The 20,656-nt window shown below is 40.8% G+C and overlaps 2 protein-coding genes across 10 annotated transcripts in view; one reads left to right on the top strand and one right to left on the bottom strand.

Annotated features, from left to right (window-relative positions):
* The window catches only part of ABCB4 (ATP binding cassette subfamily B member 4), a 76,942-nt gene extending 61,380 nt beyond the window's left edge, over positions 1-15,562 (top strand). The window contains exons 21-27 of one of the 3 annotated variants that reach the window (XM_039219984.1): positions 3,322-3,422; positions 5,050-5,190; positions 8,991-9,147; positions 10,652-10,849; positions 11,828-12,034; positions 14,579-14,725; positions 15,356-15,562. In XM_039219984.1, the coding sequence (XP_039075915.1) occupies positions 3,322-3,422; positions 5,050-5,190; positions 8,991-9,147; positions 10,652-10,849; positions 11,828-12,034; positions 14,579-14,725; positions 15,356-15,562 (1,158 nt within the window). Of the gene's footprint in view, positions 1-3,321; positions 3,423-5,049; positions 5,191-8,990; positions 9,148-10,651; positions 10,850-11,806; positions 12,035-14,578; positions 14,726-15,355 lie in introns of all 3 variants that reach the window. The other 2 variants (XM_039219983.1, XM_039219985.1) reach the window with 2 other exon arrangements.
* A 2,141-nt stretch (positions 15,563-17,703) lies between these two features.
* Positions 17,704-20,656, bottom strand: part of CROT (carnitine O-octanoyltransferase) — a 49,464-nt gene continuing 46,511 nt past the window's right edge. For all 7 annotated transcript variants that reach the window (XM_039219973.1, XM_039219976.1, XM_039219972.1 and 4 more), the window contains one exon: positions 17,704-18,546. In XM_039219973.1, coding sequence (XP_039075904.1) covers positions 18,426-18,546 — 121 coding nt within the window. In that variant the 3' untranslated portion in view covers positions 17,704-18,425. The remainder of the gene's footprint in view (positions 18,547-20,656) is intronic.

Genomic DNA, 20,656 nt, shown 5'->3' with positions numbered 1-20,656 from the left:
ATGCTTTTAACTACTTAAATAGAGAGTATAGCAAGGAATATTTTTACTTACATGTGTAAATATGATCCTTTACAGAAGGATTAGGAGGTGAAACAGATAACGAATATAAATTGTGATCTAGTTTCTGCAGCAGCACACTTTACAAAGAAAGCCCTTTCACCCATATTCCTGCAACTGGCTTTCACGGTGCTTATGTGAGGTGGGACAGACAGTATGGCCACGTTACAGGGAAGTACTCAGAGGATCAGATGTATGTCCTCTAAGGTAGGAAATTAAAACTCCATCCAAGCAGTTTTGTACTAAACCAGTTATGTCCAATGAAACCATTTCTTTTCTCTCTTAACCCGCATCAGCTGTAGGTCAGTGCCGAGGTGGTATTGCCCCCCCCCCCCCCCCCCCCCCCCCCCCCCCCCCCCCCCCCCCCCCCGTCACCCCTTACCCCCCGGTCTCCATCAGAATGCTCACTCTTGTCTTCACCCCGCATCCTCTCCTGGGGCCAGAGATCTCTAGGACATTTCATGGTTCTGGGACTTGAGAAGCCCTGGGTGTTCCAAGTGCCTGAAGATCCTCTTGACTGCTGGCAGCATATATTTTAAGACATCATTTCCTGGACTTGTGTTCGGCACAACTAACTGCTGAAAACACTCTGTGGTTTTTATTTCCTTTCTCCCCAAACCCTGTTTCTTCCACATTTCAAAAGGGAAAATTGTCAGTAAATGGAATCAAGATCAAGTTTTCTTAGACTAGTTATATGAAAGACAGCATCTTGAACTAGCTAAGATGATAGTTAAAAATGGCTATATAAACACTGAAAGGTATCAGAATTCTGGCAGAAGTAGGGCAGTTAGAAATGAGCTTATGGCAAAGGAAACATAACCGCTTGGATTATTAGTCTGAATCTTGCTACTCACTGTGCATGGTAAGGAAGAAGATCCCCAACTTCTCTGGTCCTCACTTTATACTTGGATGCAATGAGAAATTTTATCTGATAATGTCCCTCCTTCTTTCTGGCTAATACTTATTCTAGGAACCAGAGAATAACTCAGAGTGGCCAGTCTGAAATTATTTTTAATACCCACTCTAACCTAATAAGGTGTTTTGGTTTTTTTAATAGAACATGAGAAGGGCACCTGGGGGCTCAGTCGGTTGAACATCTGGCTCTTGATTTCTGGGCAGTCATGATCTTATGGCTGTGGGACTGAGTCCTGTGTCAGGCTCTGCACTCAACACTGAGCCTGCTTAGGATTCTCTCTCCCTCTCCCTCTGCCCCATCTCTCTCTCAAAAAAAAAAAAAAAAATTGTGTGTGTGTGTGTGTGTGTGTGTGTGTTTGTATATATAATATATTTATAATGTGAGAAACTGGCAACTTTAGATGTTAGCAATCAGTCATAATTCAGTTTTGTTTACTCTGTCAACTCTTGATTTAACACAGAATAAGGGTTAGAAAGAAGGTCCTGGAACATCCCCCACCCCCCTCACAGTTTTTTGGGTTATGTGAGAGTTTTTTGTTTTTTTGTTTTTGCAAAAAGAAAAGCTCTTACTAACCTGAGTGCAGATTAATCATGGTTAAAGTACCTCAGGATTTGGGATCCATTTCCATTTTCATTTTTCAAAAGGGCTTGGTAATGAGGATGTTGACTCCTTGGCTGGTAAGGTGGTGGGGAGAGGCTGCATTTCATCTCCTCAACACAGGCCCTGCCTAATGACTAAAATTATAACCCTGCTGAACCAGGCCTAGCCCATGACCAGAAGATCAAGAGTTGAGTGTGACGTCATTAACAACTAGCTTCTCCTTGTGTGAATTACAAAGCAGAGGAAACAGTAAGCATAATGTGTTAGGAATGTGGACTTGGCAGCAGATAGTCTAATAGGGAATCCTACCCGATTGATTAGAACTTCAGCAATGTATTAACTTCTCTGTGCCTCAGTTCTCGCATCTAGGAAAATAGGATAATATTTAACTCACAGGGTTGATGTGAGGCTAAGTGGGAGCATGTCAGTTAAGTGAAGTAACACCTTGCACATATCATTACCATGAGATTTTTCATTTCTGATTAAAGATAGGTTATTCAGCCTAAAGTATCAAATATCTTGCCTTCAGCTGGTTACAGAGAACTGAGGTAAATGTCTTAAAGCTGATCAAACAAAAACATAAAATCTTAGGCTCTTTGTGTTAATAGTTGAGATGAGTCAACTATTATTAAGTGGGTTTTATTTATTTAATTTTTTTTTTGAGAGAGAGAAAGTGGGAGCAGGAGTGGCAGAGTGAGAGGGAGACAGAGGATCCGAAGCAGGCTCTGCACTGACAGCAGAGGGACAGATAGAAGGCTCAAATTCACAAACCGTGAGATCGTGACCTGAGTCCAAGTCGGACACTTAACTGACTGAGCCACCCAGGTGCCCCAGGAACTATGCTTTAAACTAAGCCACAGACCATTAACATTAGTCAAAGGTGGTTTGGCTGTAAAAGTAAAAAAAAAAAAAAAAACTGCTCCAACTGGTTTGGGTAAAAAGGATTTTGAGATAAAGACACAGAAGTGCCGGGAATACAGATGGATTATATTACTGTAAAATCACCAGCGGGTCCTCTCTTAGAGCCACAAGCTCCATTGTGTCTGAGTCTCTTTATACCTTTGTTCCATTCCTCCCCTGCTGAATATTCTCACGGGCTTCCTCCACTTACGCGGTGTGGCTCCCCACATGGAGACCTTCATTGCTGAATCCACAGGACCTCCCAGGTCTAACAGTGGCCTCCCCAAGTCCAGGTGTCCGTCCCTAGTTTAAGGGGGGACTTAAGGCAGAGTCATGTTGTCTATAATTGGGATCTTCCGTCCAGTTGTGAATGACCAGTTTCTCTAAGTAGGCATATGTGCGTGGAGGAAATGAGCAGCCCCTGCAGTGAGCCCTTAGAAACTTAGCATAATGCTAGGACTGTCTCTTTGAGGGCCTTACCCTGTAAAAAAAGCAAAGCCACAAAAGGCTGTGACTGAAACCAGTCAAGTAACTGACTGAGGGCAAGGCTGGGAATAAAACCTGGTTTCTGGTGTCCAGACCACCATGTTTGCTCTAAGCTTGTCAGTTTCCCTGGGCATCTGAAGACTTGCCCACCGTGTTTGGTACAAACAGATTTTCTTTTAGGGTGCCCAGTTTTGTCCCAGAGTTCATCTTGAAGAACACATTATGTCATTGCTTTCAAAACTGAAGAAATTAAAAACCTGTCAACATAACCTTCAGGATTCTGACAGAGCCCTAAAGTGTGTATTTTTCATTATCTAGAAATGAAAGCCCCACTTCTCATCAAGATCTGTTCTACGTTACAGATTGCAACAGAAGCAATAGAAAATATTAGGACAGTTGTGTCCTTAACCCAGGAAAGAAAATTTGAGTCGATGTATGTTGAAAAATTGTACGGCGCTTACAGGTAATGAGCATATATGAATGTTGCTAAGAGCTAGTGCCTTCCTGAAGCTTAATTATTGTTCTCAAAAGATAATAAAAATTCTGCTCAAACAACAATAGGACTGTGAGGATGATAGTTTCTCAGTGTCTTCCTAAAAATAAGTAGCTTTTTGATTGGGCTGTAGGATTGGATTTTTAGATCTCTTGTAGAAAGAATAGGTGGGTTCGCCGAGACGTAGACGGCACAGAGGACTGTGCAAATGTATGTTCCTCAGTGCAGGCAACTCAAACACCCAGTGTGGGTGATTAAGGATAAATATTAGGGAATTCCTCAAACATTTATTTTCTTGGAACTGTATAGACTGAACTAAAATGAGACTTACTTGGTTGGACTATTCCATTTGTTCTCTGGATGAGGACCAGATCGAACCTACTCTGAAAACACAGGTCTCCTGTTTCACTGGTTCTTATTCGAGCAGTTTAAGAAACTCAGTGTCACTATTTGTCACTGGTTTTCAACCAGGCAGGGCCTAGTTTTACAAACGGATATGTTTTAACCGTAACAAAAATGAAGACAACTTACAGTACAAGTTTGTAGACTAGAACAATAGTTTGAACACTTATAAATTTGAAAAGGGAGAATTGAAATTCTCATTTTATTCCATCTCGTTAGTTATGTACACTTCATGAAGTAATTTTCTCTCCATTTGATGTTTGATGTATACATATATGTGCCATTACCTAAGACTTCTGGTTAATTTGAACTTCAAGGGAATTAAGGAGGAGTCCACTTTTAATTTGATGATAATTTGAAGATTGAATAGCATTGTAAATTGTTGAATAGTTTGACATCTTGACTATGCTCATAGCATCTAAGTTAAAATATCCAAATCAGTAATATTTTAAATTTTTCCATCTTTCCAAATGTCTTTCTATTCTAATCTGGGAGAAAATAAAAAACAGTTCTTTTGGAAGATGTAGAATACTGGAGTATATATAATGTAGCTTATACTGATAAAGGATAGCATGTGGTCTAAAACACACTATGTTGGGGCTGGTGGGATGTAGCTCGGGAAGGAGCTTCTGATGTGTGTCTGCATAAACCTCACTGACCCTACCTGTCTGGATCTGAAACATGAATTTTGACATACAGGGCTGTAACTGTCACAGAAGGCAAGATAATAATAAATTACATGGAGACCATTCAAACTTTAGTCCTAACTTTGACATCCTCCACATTTTTGCAAAAATAGGTTTATATCATAGGGGTTGAATATCTGATTGGCTAGATATTAACATGTAATAATATCAGAAACTCTCATTTGAACAACCAATATGAGGTGCTTTGCTAGACATTTATATTTGTTTAGTCCTTGAAAGAATTCTGCATCATGGTGGTTATTCCCATTATAAAAATTGGAAAACGTGATACACAGAGAGGTTGTCACTCACTCGAACTAACAGAACTGGAGTCAGAATATAAAAAACGGAAAACAAAAAAACCTCTTAAAAATAAACATTAAAAAAAACTCTCAAAAATAAACATTAAAAAAAAAAGAAAACAAGCCTTAGAAGCTGTCACTCTTTCTATGACAAAGTGCTGAGAGAGGCCAAAGACAGGATTATGAATATACTAACTTGCCTTTCAGGAATTCTGTGCAGAAGGCACATGTCTATGGAATTACTTTTAGTATTTCACAAGCATTTATGTATTTTTCCTATGCCGGTTGTTTCCGATTTGGGGCGTACCTCATCGTGAACGGACACATGCGTTTCAGAGATGTTATGCTGTAAGTAAATTTAAAAATAGATTATTCTATAAGAAGGTTTCAGTAGGTCTATGTAAAATTTGGGAGTAGGAGGAAACAAACAAAAACCTCACGTGTTGTAAAATGAGGTCAGAGAGTTGAATCTACCACAGAAATCTAATCTTGATAATACTCCAGGTACAGTTTAAACACCCGAGTGAACTAAAGTTAACCAAGCCCCTAAACATGATCAGATACCAGAATTGTACTCATTCACAGAACTCCAGTCAAGAGGAGAGCAAGGTTTCTTACTGGGAGTGTAGGCAGAAGTAAATCATAATGAGAAAATTGCTGGTTACCGTGGACTCAAAACAGAGGGTTAAGTAGCTTGCTGTTGATCTGCAACCACAGACGGCACTGACGTTGGGATGGGAATGCTTGACTGAAATCTGACAGAGGCTCGATTCCCCGGACCAGGCCTGGGGTGACCTTGCCGGCATTGCCTCGCAGCCTCTCCTTTTTTCTCCGTTTCCAAGGCTAACCAGTGGTCTTCCGAACGGATGCATTCCTCTTTTCAAAATATGCTAAATACATTCAATTAGATTGCATTCTTGTCTTGCCAAAGGGAAGTCGTTCTTTTTAAGATCACTTGTGCCCTGAGGGGATGATTTTAAAGTAGTAGGGAGCTGCCTTTTTTGGTGGGTTGGGGGTGGGGGGCCAGGGTCAAGACAAGAAAAGCATTTTCATCCAAAATTAAAATAACTGTGAAAAAAGTATATATAATGTTCGTAGCATTCAGGATCCCAGCAGGAAACAGATGCCGCTTCAAAGTGGTAACTAAGAGTCTGCTAAAGGGTCTGCTTACAAAGGGTGAGAAGCGTCAAGGTGAGCTGTACCCAGGGCTGCTGACACCTCAGCCGTTCGCAGCTAGGAACCAAGCACTGAGAGCCTCCGCTTAAAGAGCCCCGGAGCAGGGGAGGGTTCCCAGAACACTGCATAGGGGGCGGATGTGGTCCCAGGTTGGAGGGATGCCAACACCACCACCTAACAAGACAGAAGCCAACGAAACACATACCCTCACCTCACGCTCCTCCAGCCCTCCCTTCCCCTACTGGTGCCTTTCATTGCCAAACCCATCAGAAGCCAGAGGACAAGAAAAACCTTTTGACGCCATCCATGAAGGTCAGCCTCTCATGCAGGGAGTGAGATGGTACCAGATGGGGGTGGGGGGTAGAGAGCAGAAAACGATTGGCAAGGCACAAACGGCAATATCCGGCTCTGGGAGTTATAACTTAGAGTACTTTATTTTGTAAAAGGGCGTCCCTGAGAACATTGGCCCTGCTTTTTTTGTTTCTACTGATGAGGGAGTACGAGGCAGGCTGAAGGCAAAGCAAAAACTAGCACCCCCATCCCCCCACCCCAGGTGGGATCTGTCATATTTCTCAGACACCCCTGGCTACCCAAGAACAAAGGTTTAAGTGCTTGCCATGGTGATGTGGGAAACTAAGGCCAATGAGAAATTAAATCCCCTTACTGCCTACAGCCCACTGACCAGTCCTTGAAACCAGCAGAGTGCCCTCCTTCTAGGAGCTCAGCTGCCTGCTGATGACACTTTGCTGGGTACAAAAGAGAATCTTAGCTTATTATCCCAACCTCGAGGATCCTGTAAATCTACTTCCTTTATCTCAACTGCCCCAAGATACACGCTGGCAATCATGCTCCAAGCTTATGCCACCCTCCTCCCCAAATACATCTGAAGGGTCTCATGACTGGAGTTTTATTAAATGGTAATAAATGGCATTTTCCTACCAACAGCTAGCCCTTCAAGGTCCTGGAAATCTTACTTCCAAAATCCCTTAGAGACTTAAGTCTATCCCTAACCCTCTCAACCTGAGGGTATATCTTGATTTACCTGTCATCCTGCCCATGGGTCCTGTCCCTGTGCTTTAATAAAATCACTTTTTTGTACCAAAGACATCTTCAAGAATTCTTTCTTGGCCGTCGGCTCCAGACCAGGCCACCATCATCCTAAAACTTTATCATTACCATTAATAAATTCTGGGTAATTGGAAGACAACTTTTTAATCTTTAATGCTAAAGCTAATTTATAGGCTATATGAGAAAGCTGGGCAGCAACATGTGGGCTCATCACTATTTTAAAATTTAATTTTTGGTAACTAAACTTAAGATAGAGCCTTATTATACCCACCATTTCCCCCTCCCCATATTTAAGTACAAAATATGTACTTAATCAAAACCACACTGAGATACCACCTCACGCCAGTCAGGGTGGCTAAAATGAGCAAATTAAAGAACTGTAGACACTGGCGAGGATGTGGAGAAATGGGCACCCTCCTAACACTGTTGGTGGGAATGTAAACTGGTACATCCCCTCTGGAAAACGGTGTGGAGGTTCCTCGGGGAAACTAACAATAGAACTCCCCTATGACCCAGCAGTAGCACTGCTAGGAATTTACCCAAGGGATACAGAAATGCTGAGGCATAGGAGCACATGTACCCCAATGTTCATAGCAGCACTCTCCACAATAGCTAAGACATGGAAAGAGCCTAAGTGTCCATCAACGGACGAATGGATCAAGAAGATGCGGTTTATCTATACCATGGAATACTACATGGCAATGAGAAAGAATGAAATCTGGCCATGTGTAGCAACATGGATGGACCTTGAGGGTGTAATGCTGAGCGAAATAAGTCAGGCAGAGAAGGACAAATATATGTTTGCACGTATAGGAGGATTAGGAGGAACTTAACTGAGGACCATGGGGGAGAAGAAGGGGGGAAATAGTGGGGAGAGGGAGAGAGGCAAACCATAAAAGACCCTTGAATGCTGAGAACAAACTGAGGACTGATGGGTGGGGGGGGGGGGGGGGAGATGGGCATGGAGGAGGACACTTGTGGGGATGAGCACTGGGTGTTATATGGAAACCAACCTGACAATAAACTATTTGTAAAAATAAAGTAATGCAAATCACTACAAAAAAATAAAGTGAGGAAGGATGGAGAAAAACAAAAAAATATGTACTTAAAATATATTTTGATATCTTAGATTTAGAAGTTTGGGACATGAAATTAAGTTCTCCAGTATTGCTAGATAACAATTTCCCTCTCGTCCCCTTTTTCTAGGGGAGCTCTGATGTCAGAAGGTAAATAGCTTTGTGGAGATGCAGATCTCAGAATCCTTAGCCCTTCATAAAAGATCCTATAATCTATTCCCATTCTTCCAAGAGAAGATCATTGGAAAGTAGAACTTTAGGGCAGTGCCAATAGTTACTTGACTTGTACAAGAAAACCTAGTTCTAGTAAAAGCTTATTTTCTCTAACAAAATTTCTTTAACTACAGTGATTAGTACTCTTGGGAGCCTAGAAGAAACTACCAACTGGAAGTCAGGGCCAGCAATTCAATAGGAAACATCCTTCTTGTTGGAGGCTGATCAACGCTCCCCGCCCCCCATTATCACCCCAGCACTCTGTACTTCATTCAGTTTCCTCAAGTCTGAAAAGGGTATAACTAGTTACTAGAATTACTTGAGTAATTCACAAGTCAGATTCAGTTATAAGCCACTTCCTGAAAGAGAAAAACCGTGGTAAGTTACATTAACTCTTGCCTCTCTTCTAGATGTCCTTTGTTAGTAGAATTTCATGGAAATGTTCCTAGCAGTCTTGGTGGGGGGGCGGGGAGGAGGCGGCGGCAGGCGGGGATTGGTGGAGGGTGCCTAAGGGAGTAAAGAAAATCAATACTGGTAAGTAGTATGTCTTTGGACTTTCAAATATCACAGAGCTAATTATATAAGCTAATTTTTCATTCCTCTACTATCTTCCAGGGTGTTTACAGCGATTGTGTTTGGTGCGGTAGCTCTAGGACATGCTAGTTCCTTTGCTCCGGACTATGCAAAATCCAAGCTGTCTGCAGCCCACTTATTCATGCTGCTTGAAAGGCAACCTCTGATTGACAGCGACAGTGAAGAGGGCCTCAGGCCTGTGAGTTCTCCGTTGCCTGATGAATGTTTGCTTAATTTTTCCTAAAGATTTGCTGCCTGCTAGATTATAATCACAGGATAAATTTGTAATGATTCTATCAGCCTATTTTAGCTTACTCTGGGATACTTACAGGGCTAGTATTTGGCAAACATTCTTAACAGTTTAACATTTCATAAGGGGTTTCAAGGATTCTGAAAGATAGCACATTGAAAGCAAAGAAAGAGATGCCTGGGCTCAGTTAGTGGAGCATGTGACTCCTGATCTCGAGGTTGTGAGTTCAAGCCCCCTGTTGGGCGTAGAGCTTATTTAAAATTTTGTTTTTAATTTTAAAAAGGTGAAACCTCCTGTATTGAATAAAAGCCATAATAATGAACTTAAAAAAAGTTTACGTACTCCAGATGTACAGAACTGAGTAATTTCCATGAAAACTGTTAGTTATTTCTGCATAAAGGCCTATGCATGTAATTCTAAAGGTAAATGCAAATAGCAGTTGTGGAGGGGCACCTGGCTGGCTTGGTCGGTACAGCGTGCAACTCTTGACCTCAGGATTGTGAGTTTGAGCCCCATGTTGGGTAGAGATATTTCTTAAATATAATCTTTAAAAATATTAAAAATAAATAGCAATTGGGCTTTAATCACATTTTGTGGAGAGCAACTGTGCTCACCACTATACCACCAACACCAGCCTTAATCACATTTTGTAATGACTGAGTTAAATTGGTAAGAAGTCTCCCTTATTCACATTAATAATCCTAAACTATCCCCAAAGTTAATTCAAATTTGGATCTGAGTGTTCTTTGTAGGATATGAGCAGCTGCACATTCTAACGCACAAGCAGTAGGTGGGGAAAGAAATGAGGAGTCAGTTTTTCTGGGACCTGTATTAAGTATGTCACATGCTAAGAAAATTGCTGTGCCCTGTGAATGAGATAAAGAGGTGGCCGGGGGGGCATCTGGGTGGCTCAGTTAAGTGTCTTGATTCTTAGTTTCAGCTCAGGTCATGATCTCACAGTTTGTGAGTTTGAGCCCCACATTGGGCTCTCTGCTGTCACTGTAAAACACTCCTGGGATCCTGTCCCCCCCACAAAAAAGTAAAAAAGTGTGGAGGGAGGGGGCGCAGGCAAGGTTTGAGACCAGGGCTGTCCACCAATGCTTCAGGCAGACACTGCACTGAACTCCCAAGCCTTTGAGCCTTTGCCACTGGTTTGGCTCTAGCCTCAGAATTATCATTTGGGAAATCTAAATAGTTACCTAAATGAACCAGAAACTGGGTTTAGAGAAAAACTCTAACGTGACTCTATCTAACTTTTACTCTTATCTCCTATCTTCATTTTATGTAGCAACAACTTGCTTTCGATAATAACTAGTGCCAACACTTCGACTGAGTATGAATTTTATGTTTTTCTACTTTATCTTTGCTAAAGTTGCTGTGAAAGACTTGTAATAATTATCAGACCAATTAAAATAGCAACATTAAACTTTGGTTTTTTGTTTTTGTTTTTTAGGATAAGTTTGAAGGAAATGTGACCTTTAATGAAGTCGTGTTCAACTATCCCACTCGGCCAGACATCCCAGTGCTTCGGGGGCTGAGCCTGGAGGTGAAGAAGGGCCAGACGCTGGCCCTGGTGGGCAGCAGCGGCTGCGGGAAGAGCACGGTGGTCCAGCTCCTGGAGCGGTTCTACGACCCCTTGACCGGCACAGTGGTGAGCACGCTTTCTTAAGTTTGTAACTGGATTTAAGGCTTTATTTCAAGAGGCCAATAAACCACTGTTCTTGTAATGGAAAAAACTGGACATATAAAGGCCTATAATCATAGTTGATATGATGGCCACGTGCTATAAACCTCAAACTGGCCCCCTAGACAAGTAGGTGGGCACAGTGGGGGAACAACAGCTTGACAACACTGTGTAGGTGTGCTGTGCTAATGCTCTGGGGGGAGTAGTTTCTCTACTGAGAGGTCAAGACTAATTGTACTTGTTTGTAATCCTTCACCCAGAAGGAAGCGGCATTCTCAGCTAATACATCACGAGACTCTTCTCGAAAGCACCATGCCTCCTTCTTAAAGCAAACAAAAAATCAAAACTCGTCCCAAAACCATACTCCCAAAGATGGTGTCCTTTGAACTTGTTTCACTTTGCAGTCAACTCTTGTCCTTGGTGCTGTCAAAAAGAGAAATGGGCAAAGTTTAAGGCTGGTAGTTCTCAGAGGGAAAGAGTGATAGAGGCAGGACAGGAGATAACCAGCTTTTGGAAACCGGGGGCCACATACTTAACAGCTTTTTTAACTGGTCCGCCCAGAAGAGGGGGATAAATTCAGATTGAAAGGCTGGAGTCCTTCTGGGAACAGCAGGTAAGAGTGGGACAGCTAATTGCAGACTTCCTAAAGGTAGGATGGTACACTTGCCTGGAAGAGGGCAGGTAAGGACGGAGAAGAATTTGGAAAGACAGGGCCCAAAGTGCTACCATTTTGCCAGTGGGATAAAGAAAAGGATGGCCTTATCTCCATAAAAATCATTTTGTTGGCCTCCAACAGAAGCGCTTAAGAGGCTGGGAGGCTGGTTACTTCACAAACTGACAGTGCCCACATGCAACAGTGCTCCAAATGGTTAATCTATTCATTTACAATTTGGGGGTTTTTTTCTTCTTTTTAAGCTCTTATAGTTTGTGGACTTTGGTTTTCAGCTCCTAGACGGTCAAGAGGCAAAGGAACTTAACATCCAGTGGCTCAGAGCCCACCTTGGAATTGTGTCCCAGGAGCCAGTCCTGTTCGACTGCAGTATTGCTGAGAACATTGCGTACGGAGACAATGGCCGGGTGGTGTCACGGGATGAAATTGTGAACGCAGCCAAAGCAGCCAACATCCATCCTTTCATCGAGACCTTACCCCACGTAAGTTAATGCGTCATTTCTTAGGATGAAATCACAGTCAACTGCAGATGATTTTCATCCTCCACACAGTTCCCAAAGTTACACACCAAAACAATCTTGGAGGAGAATGTGTCTATTTAGTAGCACCGAGACCTTGGACAACACACAGAACTGCATGATGCCAAGTTTCCTAACTGGCAAATGAGAATATTAGTCATCATGTCTAGATCTTATACACATGGGGAGAAGCAAATGAGGTGACATTAACTGTAAACACCATATCTCAGGTTGCAAACTGGTGGTTGTGGGCTGCATTCAGATTGCCAGTCATGTTTGATTTATCCCTTATGGCACTTGGGTTTCTAATGATTTTTGAGACAAACACTGACATGCAGTTTTAAGGAACAGAGACTTTATGTACCCTTTACCTCGTTGCCTCCAGTGCCATCTTGCCCAGCTGTAATGCAGTATCACGACCAGGAAGTTGTCACTGATGGAATCAGCTGAGCTTGCTGAGATCCGTCAGTCTTAGTTGTCATCATTTGCTTACGTTTAGTTCTGTGCAGTGTTACTGCATGTGTAGACTCCCCCCACCGGCATCCATGATTTGCTTATATGTCTGGTTCTGTGCGTGTTGTTGCATGTGTTGACCCCCACCCCGACCCTTACTCCCAGCATCTCTCATGTTGCCGTTACAGTCACAAACCTCTCCCTCTTATCCTCGCTCCACCCAACCTGTGGCCAACGACTAACAGTTTTCCATTTCTCTAATTTTCTACTTTAAGAACACGACATAAGGATGCACAGACTATTGAGATGAGCTTTTCCCATGCAGCATAATCCCCTGAAGTTCTTGTTCTCTGTAGTTTATGCTTTTTTATCTCTTTAGTGTCATGACATCCTGATAGTAGGATGAGTAAGACTGCACGGTATGGATGTATCTGCTCGTTGGACCCCTGACCTGTGGACTAGGTTGTGTGTAGGTTTTAGCTATTGGAATCTGCTCTGCCTCTGGGATACATGCCCCCCAGTGCAGTTGCTGGACCATATGGCAATTGCGTGTTTAGTTTTCTAAGAAACTGCTAAACTGTTTCCCAGAGTGTTGTGCCCCCTTACATTCCTACAGGTAGGGATGAATGACAGCTCCTCTGCGTATTTGCCAAATGTTGTAGTTCTGATAGATGTGTAGGAATATCTAATTGTGGTGGATTTCCTAATGACAAATGTTGAACATCTTTTTACATACTTGTCATCTCTATTTCCTTTTTGAAGTATTTTTTAACCAATTTTTTAATTTAAAAAATGGGTTCTGAGAAAGATTTTAGTTATTAATCCTTTGTCAATTATATAGTTTGCAAATATTTTGTCCCAATCGATGGCTTTTTTTTTTTTCATCCTTTAACAGGGTCATATGCAGAGCCAAGTTTTTTAATTTTGATAAGAACTATTTTTCTAGCCCTAGGTCTTAAAAAATTCCTTTTTTTCCTCAAAGTTTTGATTTTTACATTTTAATCCATACTCTATTCTTAACATTCTTATAAGGTTTTTCTTTAATGTTTCTCTTTATTCATTTGGAGGGCATTACTCTTGTTTCTTTGGTCCCCAACTCTCCCTTGTTAGCTTATTGTAGCTGCTGTGTCTGTAGCCCAAGTACAGTGAAGTCCTATGGATTTGAAAAATGAGAAAAGGTTCAGTGAAACAATGTTCTTCAGTAATTGGTAAAGGTGAGTTGTCCTGCAAAGATTTAAAACTCTTAAGTGATGGCAGGGATCATTCATCCTGGAGCTTAGCTTGCATCTAAGTTTCCACTGAATTAAGCTGAAATAAATCTCAACTATTTTTACTATTTCTCTTCTGCAGTAACCAGCTTTCACCCTCACACATTGTCCACCCCTCCATGTTGGTTAGCCTTGCTCACCCTTAACACCTAGTCATTGACTTCAGGTATAGAATTTGATTAATAGAAAAACTAAAGCTTCAGCTCTTTACAGACATCAGGCTTAAGGAAATTAATTCACATTACTGCATAAGCCCTACAGTACTTTTTGGACCCTTTATCCTGTGTTTTTCCCCCCCAGCCTAGAATGTTCTTTTTCATGATTCAGCTTTCCAAGTTCTGTACAAGGGTTTCTTTCCTTCTTGCAGCTCTTCTTCTTCTGCTTTATTTCTGTAGTTGCTGTTTGCTGCTTCTGATGTTTCATAGCATGTTGAATATACTGCTCATTTGGTACTTAATTGACCTTATATTGAGTTCTATATAGGTGGTTTTTCTCTTCACATTATAAATTCCTTCAGGGTAAGAAGAAAAAAAAAAGTGCCTTTATTTTTATATGGGAACTTAAGTAACAGGTCTTCTAGTTTGATCCTGAAAATGAATATTCTATTAAAAGGGGAAAAAATATTAAATGGATCACCAAGTAGCTGTTACATAAGCTTTTGTTTCCAAATATTTTTTTCCTGGTATGTAGAACTGTCTAATGTTGAGACGTACAAGTTTATTCAGATACCATTAGTAATGGGGGGGGGGTTAGGACTTGATTAACTTTACTAATGGTTAACTTGCAGAAATATGAAACAAGAGTGGGAGATAAGGGAACTCAGCTCTCAGGAGGTCAAAAACAGAGGATTGCTATTGCTCGAGCCCTCATCAGACAACCTCAAATCCTACTATTGGATGAAGCTACTTCAGCTCTGGATACAGAGAGTGAAAAGGTGTGGCCTCTCCCTTCATGTTCCATTTAATCTGTACAATAGTTTTTTGGGCTGTCAACCATGAAAAAAAGTAAATGGAAATTTACTGGTTATTTTGAAAATGTTTTTTAGGGGCGCCTGGGTGGCTTAGTCGGTTAAGCGTCCGACTTTCGCTTAGGTCGTGATCTCGCGGTTTGTGGGTTCGGGCCCCGCGTCAGGCTCTGTGCTGACTGCCAGCTCAGAGCCTGGAGCCTGTTTCAGTCTGTGACTCCCTCTCTCTCTGACCCTCCCCTGCTCATGCTGTCTCTCTCTCTTAGAAATAAATAAAACATTAAAAAAAATTTTAAAAAATAGTTTTTTTATTCCAGTATTTTCCATATTTTGTAAAATGATCTTCATAAACTAAAAACAGTATTCAAAAAAAGCTGCATATATCACATTTTTAGAACAATTACGAAAAGTTATAAAATTGTGAACAATTAGAAAATTTAGATACTGGTGACTTAGTATGAGAATCCATTTTCATTATAATTAAAAAGGAAATAACTTTTTAATGCCATTTATGTAAAACATTCTCATCTCTGAATCTTTAAGGTAAAATGTTTTTCTGTAATGATTATGTTCAAGGTTTCTGTTCTGCTTGATCATTAGATTGTCCAAGAAGCCCTGGACAAAGCCAGAGAAGGCCGCACCTGCATCGTGATTGCTCACCGCCTGTCCACCATCCAGAACGCAGACCTGATAGTGGTGTTTCAGAACGGCAAGGTCAAGGAGCATGGCACACATCAACAGCTGCTGGCTCAGAAAGGCATCTACTTTTCCATGGTCAGTGTCCAGTCTGGGACACAGAACTTATGAACTATTATTTCTTAAAAGTTAAGTCAAATTATAACTTTTTCTGACTTAAACTAGAAATCATTTTTTACAAATAATCCCAAAATTCAGCTATATCTCATCCCATATCAGTTTAAAACATCCCATTTGCTGTTGAATTTGAAATTCAGGAATTACAAGTAACACCTGTCTTGATCAGGTATAAAAATGGCAGCCTATCTGTTGAGTTACCAGACACATGCAGAGAAAAACAAGTTCAGATACAATAAAGCTATAAAACTAACAAAGCACAGACAGAGGGAAACTTCCTACTGTCCTCAATAGCTGGGTAGATTACAGGATAGTTTGGAACAATTTTCACAAGAAAGAAGAAAAATACATTGTTCCATTCAACTGTCTACCTTGGAGAGCTTCCAAATAATTCTTTTGGGACCTGAGGTTAGTTGTTTTTTTTCAAAGAATGGATTCCTAACTTTATCATCAAAGTCCAAGAGAAAAAGAGATTACTCTTAGAGAAGCTAACTTTACAGGCACACATCCATTCCTGTAAAATAAAAAAAAAAAAAAATCAAATATAAATTAAAAAAATTTTTTAACTCCGTAAAAATTGCAATTATTTCAAGTGCCATTTCAAACACTGGAAATAACAATAAAATGCTAGGTTCTCCATTACTTTTTATCACTAATCCTAATATGTTTAGACAGAGAACAAAAACAAATCTGGGCAACCTTTATAGTCTGAGGCATTATCCATTCCTACCCCGTTCCAGGTTCTTTAGGTCAGTAAACTACACAAACTCACTTCCTCTATCTGTAACCATATCTTACCAAAGATTTTTTTCAAATGCAACCATGTGTGTAGTGGACTAAATTTCAGGTTAACCAAGAGAGGACTAGTGCTGGGGGCTCATTCCCATTACCCAAATGGTGACTCAAAAGCCTCTGGAAATTTTAACTCTACCATTCTGGATCGAGGCCGAAAAATCTCTTTGTAAAAAGCATTACAGGTAGTTGTTAACGTCAGGCATATTAGGGAAATATGTCAAAGTAGGACGGAAGAGGTTTCTCTGCAGGAGGTGAACAGTTTCTAAAATACCCAAGTCTTTAGACATTAAGAACAGCCAACCAAAGGATTCTAAAATCCTATGGCAACCTGTCTATAAAACTGTACCAGCATATAGAAAAGGAAGGGCCATAGTATAGAATAGGAAGAAGAAATATAAACTGTTAAGGATGTATCAAATGCTAAAGAAGCCAACTCAGTTTTTCACAAACGGGCCACCTGGGGGCTCAGTAGGGTGAGCTTTGGACTTAAGTTCAGGTCACTATCTTACATTCGTAGGTTTGAGCCCTGCGTCGGGCTCTGTGCTTACCACTCGGAGCTTGCTTTGGATTCTGTGTCTCCTTCTCTCTCTGCCCCTCCTGTGCTCACGCTGTCTCTCTCTCAAAAAAATAAAATGTTAATTTTTTTTAAAAAAAGAAACCGTAAACCAGCCTTAACAAATTCATTACATAGGAAAACTTAAAGGGTGTATGCGCCCACGACACTAAATATACAGTAATTTTGATGAGGTATACAGCAATAAAAACAATGCCAAGTTAAAATAAGTATGCCCACTTATTTACATTTTTTAAATGACTGCTGTTTCTCCTATCAGGAGATAACACTCCCTCCCCCTCCTTGAATCTAGACTGCCTTTGCAACTTGTTTTAACCAACAAAATGCAAAATAAGTGGCATCATGTGACTTCAGAGCCTATGCCTCAAGAGACCTTGCAAATTCTACCTTTCTCTCTGGGAACACTAGCACTGCCAAGTGCAGGAGTCAAGGCTAGCATACCGAACGATCAGAGACCATGTGGAGAGTGTCCCACATGCCAGGTTCCCAAGCAGTGGGTGAGGCCACCTTCAACCTTACAGCCTCCATCTCAGTCCAGCACCCTGGTGAATGCAGCCACATAAACGAACTACAGCAAGATCAGAAGAGCTACCCAATGGGGCACGACCAATTGACACCATGGTGAGAAATAATCAATTGATTTAAGACAGTAAGTTTTTGGTGGTGCTTTACACAGCAATACGTAACTTAGATGGGAAAGTATAAGGTCAAACACGAATTGGGTTAGTTATCCAAACACCAAACAGGAAGCTATAGGATTGACAGCTTTATTTTCTATTTTGAACAGCAGGAAAAAAAAAAATCTATAAAATCCTGAGAATCTCATTCAACATTCAGTCTTTTTAAAGTCACTAATTCTAATTTTAAATATGTGCTTTCATTTTATATTCACAAACTAGTTACAAGATAATGAATTTTGATAGGTTTTTTGTATATGTGCATCAGAGGGTATAAACCTCCCTCTGATGCTTCTATCCAACAGAAAGTCTACTTTTAGATGATCAGTCAATTGTAGTGGCCTTTCGCATCAAACTGAGTAGACTTGTATCCCTGTGCTGAATGTGGAAGGCAATGATTTCAGGGAAGTTAGCATTTAATCATGTATTTCATATCCTTTGGCAACTAGAAAATGTTAAAGTGCTTGAAAGACAGACTCTACAACAATGGTCAGAGGATTTATAACCTCTACAGGTACCAAAAAAAATATCTGTAAGTTAAAGTAACACTTGCATTATTAAAAATTATAGATTTGCATTGTTGAGGCTCATCATCTTTTGCATAATTCTGTATTTCATTGTATCAATTTGCATTGCTACTGCATCAGAGGAAGCTTAAAAATTGTGAGAATAACTTTAAGAAGCATGATTCTACCTATTTCTACATTTAACAAGTTTCCTTTAAGTCAATATTCCTTCCTATCTCTCATCACCAACCCACTCTCCACACCCAGTTTAATATTTTTGTAAATACTTAATCAGTGATTAGTCTCTAAAGGTAAGCAGTGTTCATCAGCTTCATCATATCTTGGAAAGAATGAAAAACCAGCTGAACCAGCTTTTCTGCATTGGTCTCTGGGCAAGATCTCCAGGCTGTACTAGCCACATTAAACCTGTGAAGTGCAAATAAAAAATGATTAGTACTCTACAAAAATCACAACACAAAGAGGCTCCAAATGGTGATGAATACAGGCATGACCTCTACTCCATCTGGTAAAATGCCTATTTTTATCCTTAGGAGAAAATTCCAACTTCTTATCATATTACAAGGCCCTGTATTAACTGACCACCCAAAACCACACCAGTGTTTCCAGAAGTAATGTTTTAAAGTTCTCTAGGTGATTCTCATGTGCACCCAGAGTTGAGAACACTTCCCTCCAAGATGTAGCTCCTATCTACCTGTCTTCAACTTCTTCTTTTACCCCCACCCAAAGCAACTTAATTGCTAATTTACAGTCATACTGCCTCTTTCTGTTCCTTAAAAATATCAGGCTCTTTCCTACCCCAGGACCATATGTTTACCAGTGAAGTCACTGTGAAACCATTAAGTGTATTCAACTTATTTACAAGGCATTATTACAGAGCTGGGGATACAACAGACAAATCAAAACCCCTGTTTTTCTGGGCTTATATTCTAGGAGGGGAAGAAAGAACATATAAATTAACATGTATAGCCACTGGATGGTTCTGAGTGTTCTAAAGAAAATGCAGCAGGTGGGGCACCTAGGTGGCTCAGTCGGTTAAGTGTCCGACTTTAGCTCAGGTCATAATCTCACGGTTCATGGGTTCGAGCCCCGTGTCGGGTTCTGTGCTGACAGCTAGCTCAGAGCTTGGAGCCTGTTTCAGATTCTGTATCTCCCTCTCTCTCTGACCCTCCCCTGCTCACACTGCCTCTCTCTCTCAAAAATAAATAAATTAAAAAAAAAAAATGCAGCAGGTGTGTGTGAGGAAGGGGGAAGGGCTATTTTACATGATCAGAGAAGGCCTCCCAGATGAGAGCAAATTTTAAGCAAATACCTGTATGGACTAAAGAGTGATCCCTGCGTATATCTGAAGGAAGAGTATGAAGCAGAGGAAATCACAACCGCAAATGCCATGAGGAGGGAGCTTGCTTGCTGTACTCAACGTACAAGGAAGGGAGAGTAGCTATAGAAGAAAGGTCAGACTGGTAACTGAGAACTTGAGCATACAGGATCTCACAGGACGACTTTGAGTTTTACGGGGAGTGAGACAAGCAAGCTCTTGGTGAATTTTGAGTGAAAGAATGGTATGACTTGAGTCACACTGTTTATAAAAGGGCATCAGCGCTGTTGTGTAGACAGTGGTCTATAGAAAGGAAAGGGTGGAGCCAGAAGGCCGCGTGAGAACCTGCTGCAATAACCTAAGTGGGAGAAGATGGTGGTTCAGCCTGGGTGGCGGCACTGGAGACAGGACGCCGTGATCAGAGTCTGGAGAGCTGCTTTCTTGGCAATTCATAGTATTAATTCCTTCTCAACCTTAACGCCTCAGCTTCTCGATCACTATGACCACCTTGAGTAAAGCAGTGCTCTCTCTCCCCCTCCCCACCGGCATGTCTCTATCACCACATCAGCTTGCTTTGTGCTTCACAGCATTCATCACTACTTCTTGCTTATTTGCTTTTGTTTCTTTTTCCCAAATAGAAAATAAAATCTCTAAGAGTGACAATCTTGTCTGTCTTGTGTCCTCAGCACCTAAAACACTACAAGTTTTCACTAAATACTTCCTGAATGGATGTTCTGCCCCAGGACCAGGACTTCCAAAGTCACAGACCTGAGGTGTATCTGGCTTAAACTCTTCTCACTGCACACAATATAAGATCCATACTTGTAAAGAAATGTTAAAATGCTTACTTACTCTCTATATCCGATGAGGATTTTAGAACTTAGAGCCTTTATATGAAAACATATTAAGATCTATGTTTAACCTTTGTAACTCCACCTTTAATTTGTACATTAATGTACATAAACAACACTATGGGAATAGATAATCTAAGGACTTAGATGCTAACAAATACAAGTTCCAGTGGTATAAGAGACTATGCAAAGATCACACTTGATACAGAGGCAGATGATAAAATTCTGAAAAACAACACTGACTGAAAACTCTTTAAAAAAAAGTTAGTGTGTGAAAACAAACTGAAATATATCATTACATATTATTAGCTAATTTTTCACATTCCATCCAAAGCCCCCAAGCCTACCA

The sequence above is a fragment of the Hyaena hyaena genome, unplaced genomic scaffold (assembly GCF_003009895.1).
Source record: "Hyaena hyaena isolate Hyena2069 unplaced genomic scaffold, ASM300989v1 scaffold_858, whole genome shotgun sequence".
NCBI lineage: Eukaryota > Metazoa > Chordata > Mammalia > Carnivora > Hyaenidae > Hyaena > Hyaena hyaena.
The sequence above is the reverse complement of the archived record's forward strand: the minus strand, read 5'-3'. Positions and strand labels throughout refer to the sequence as shown.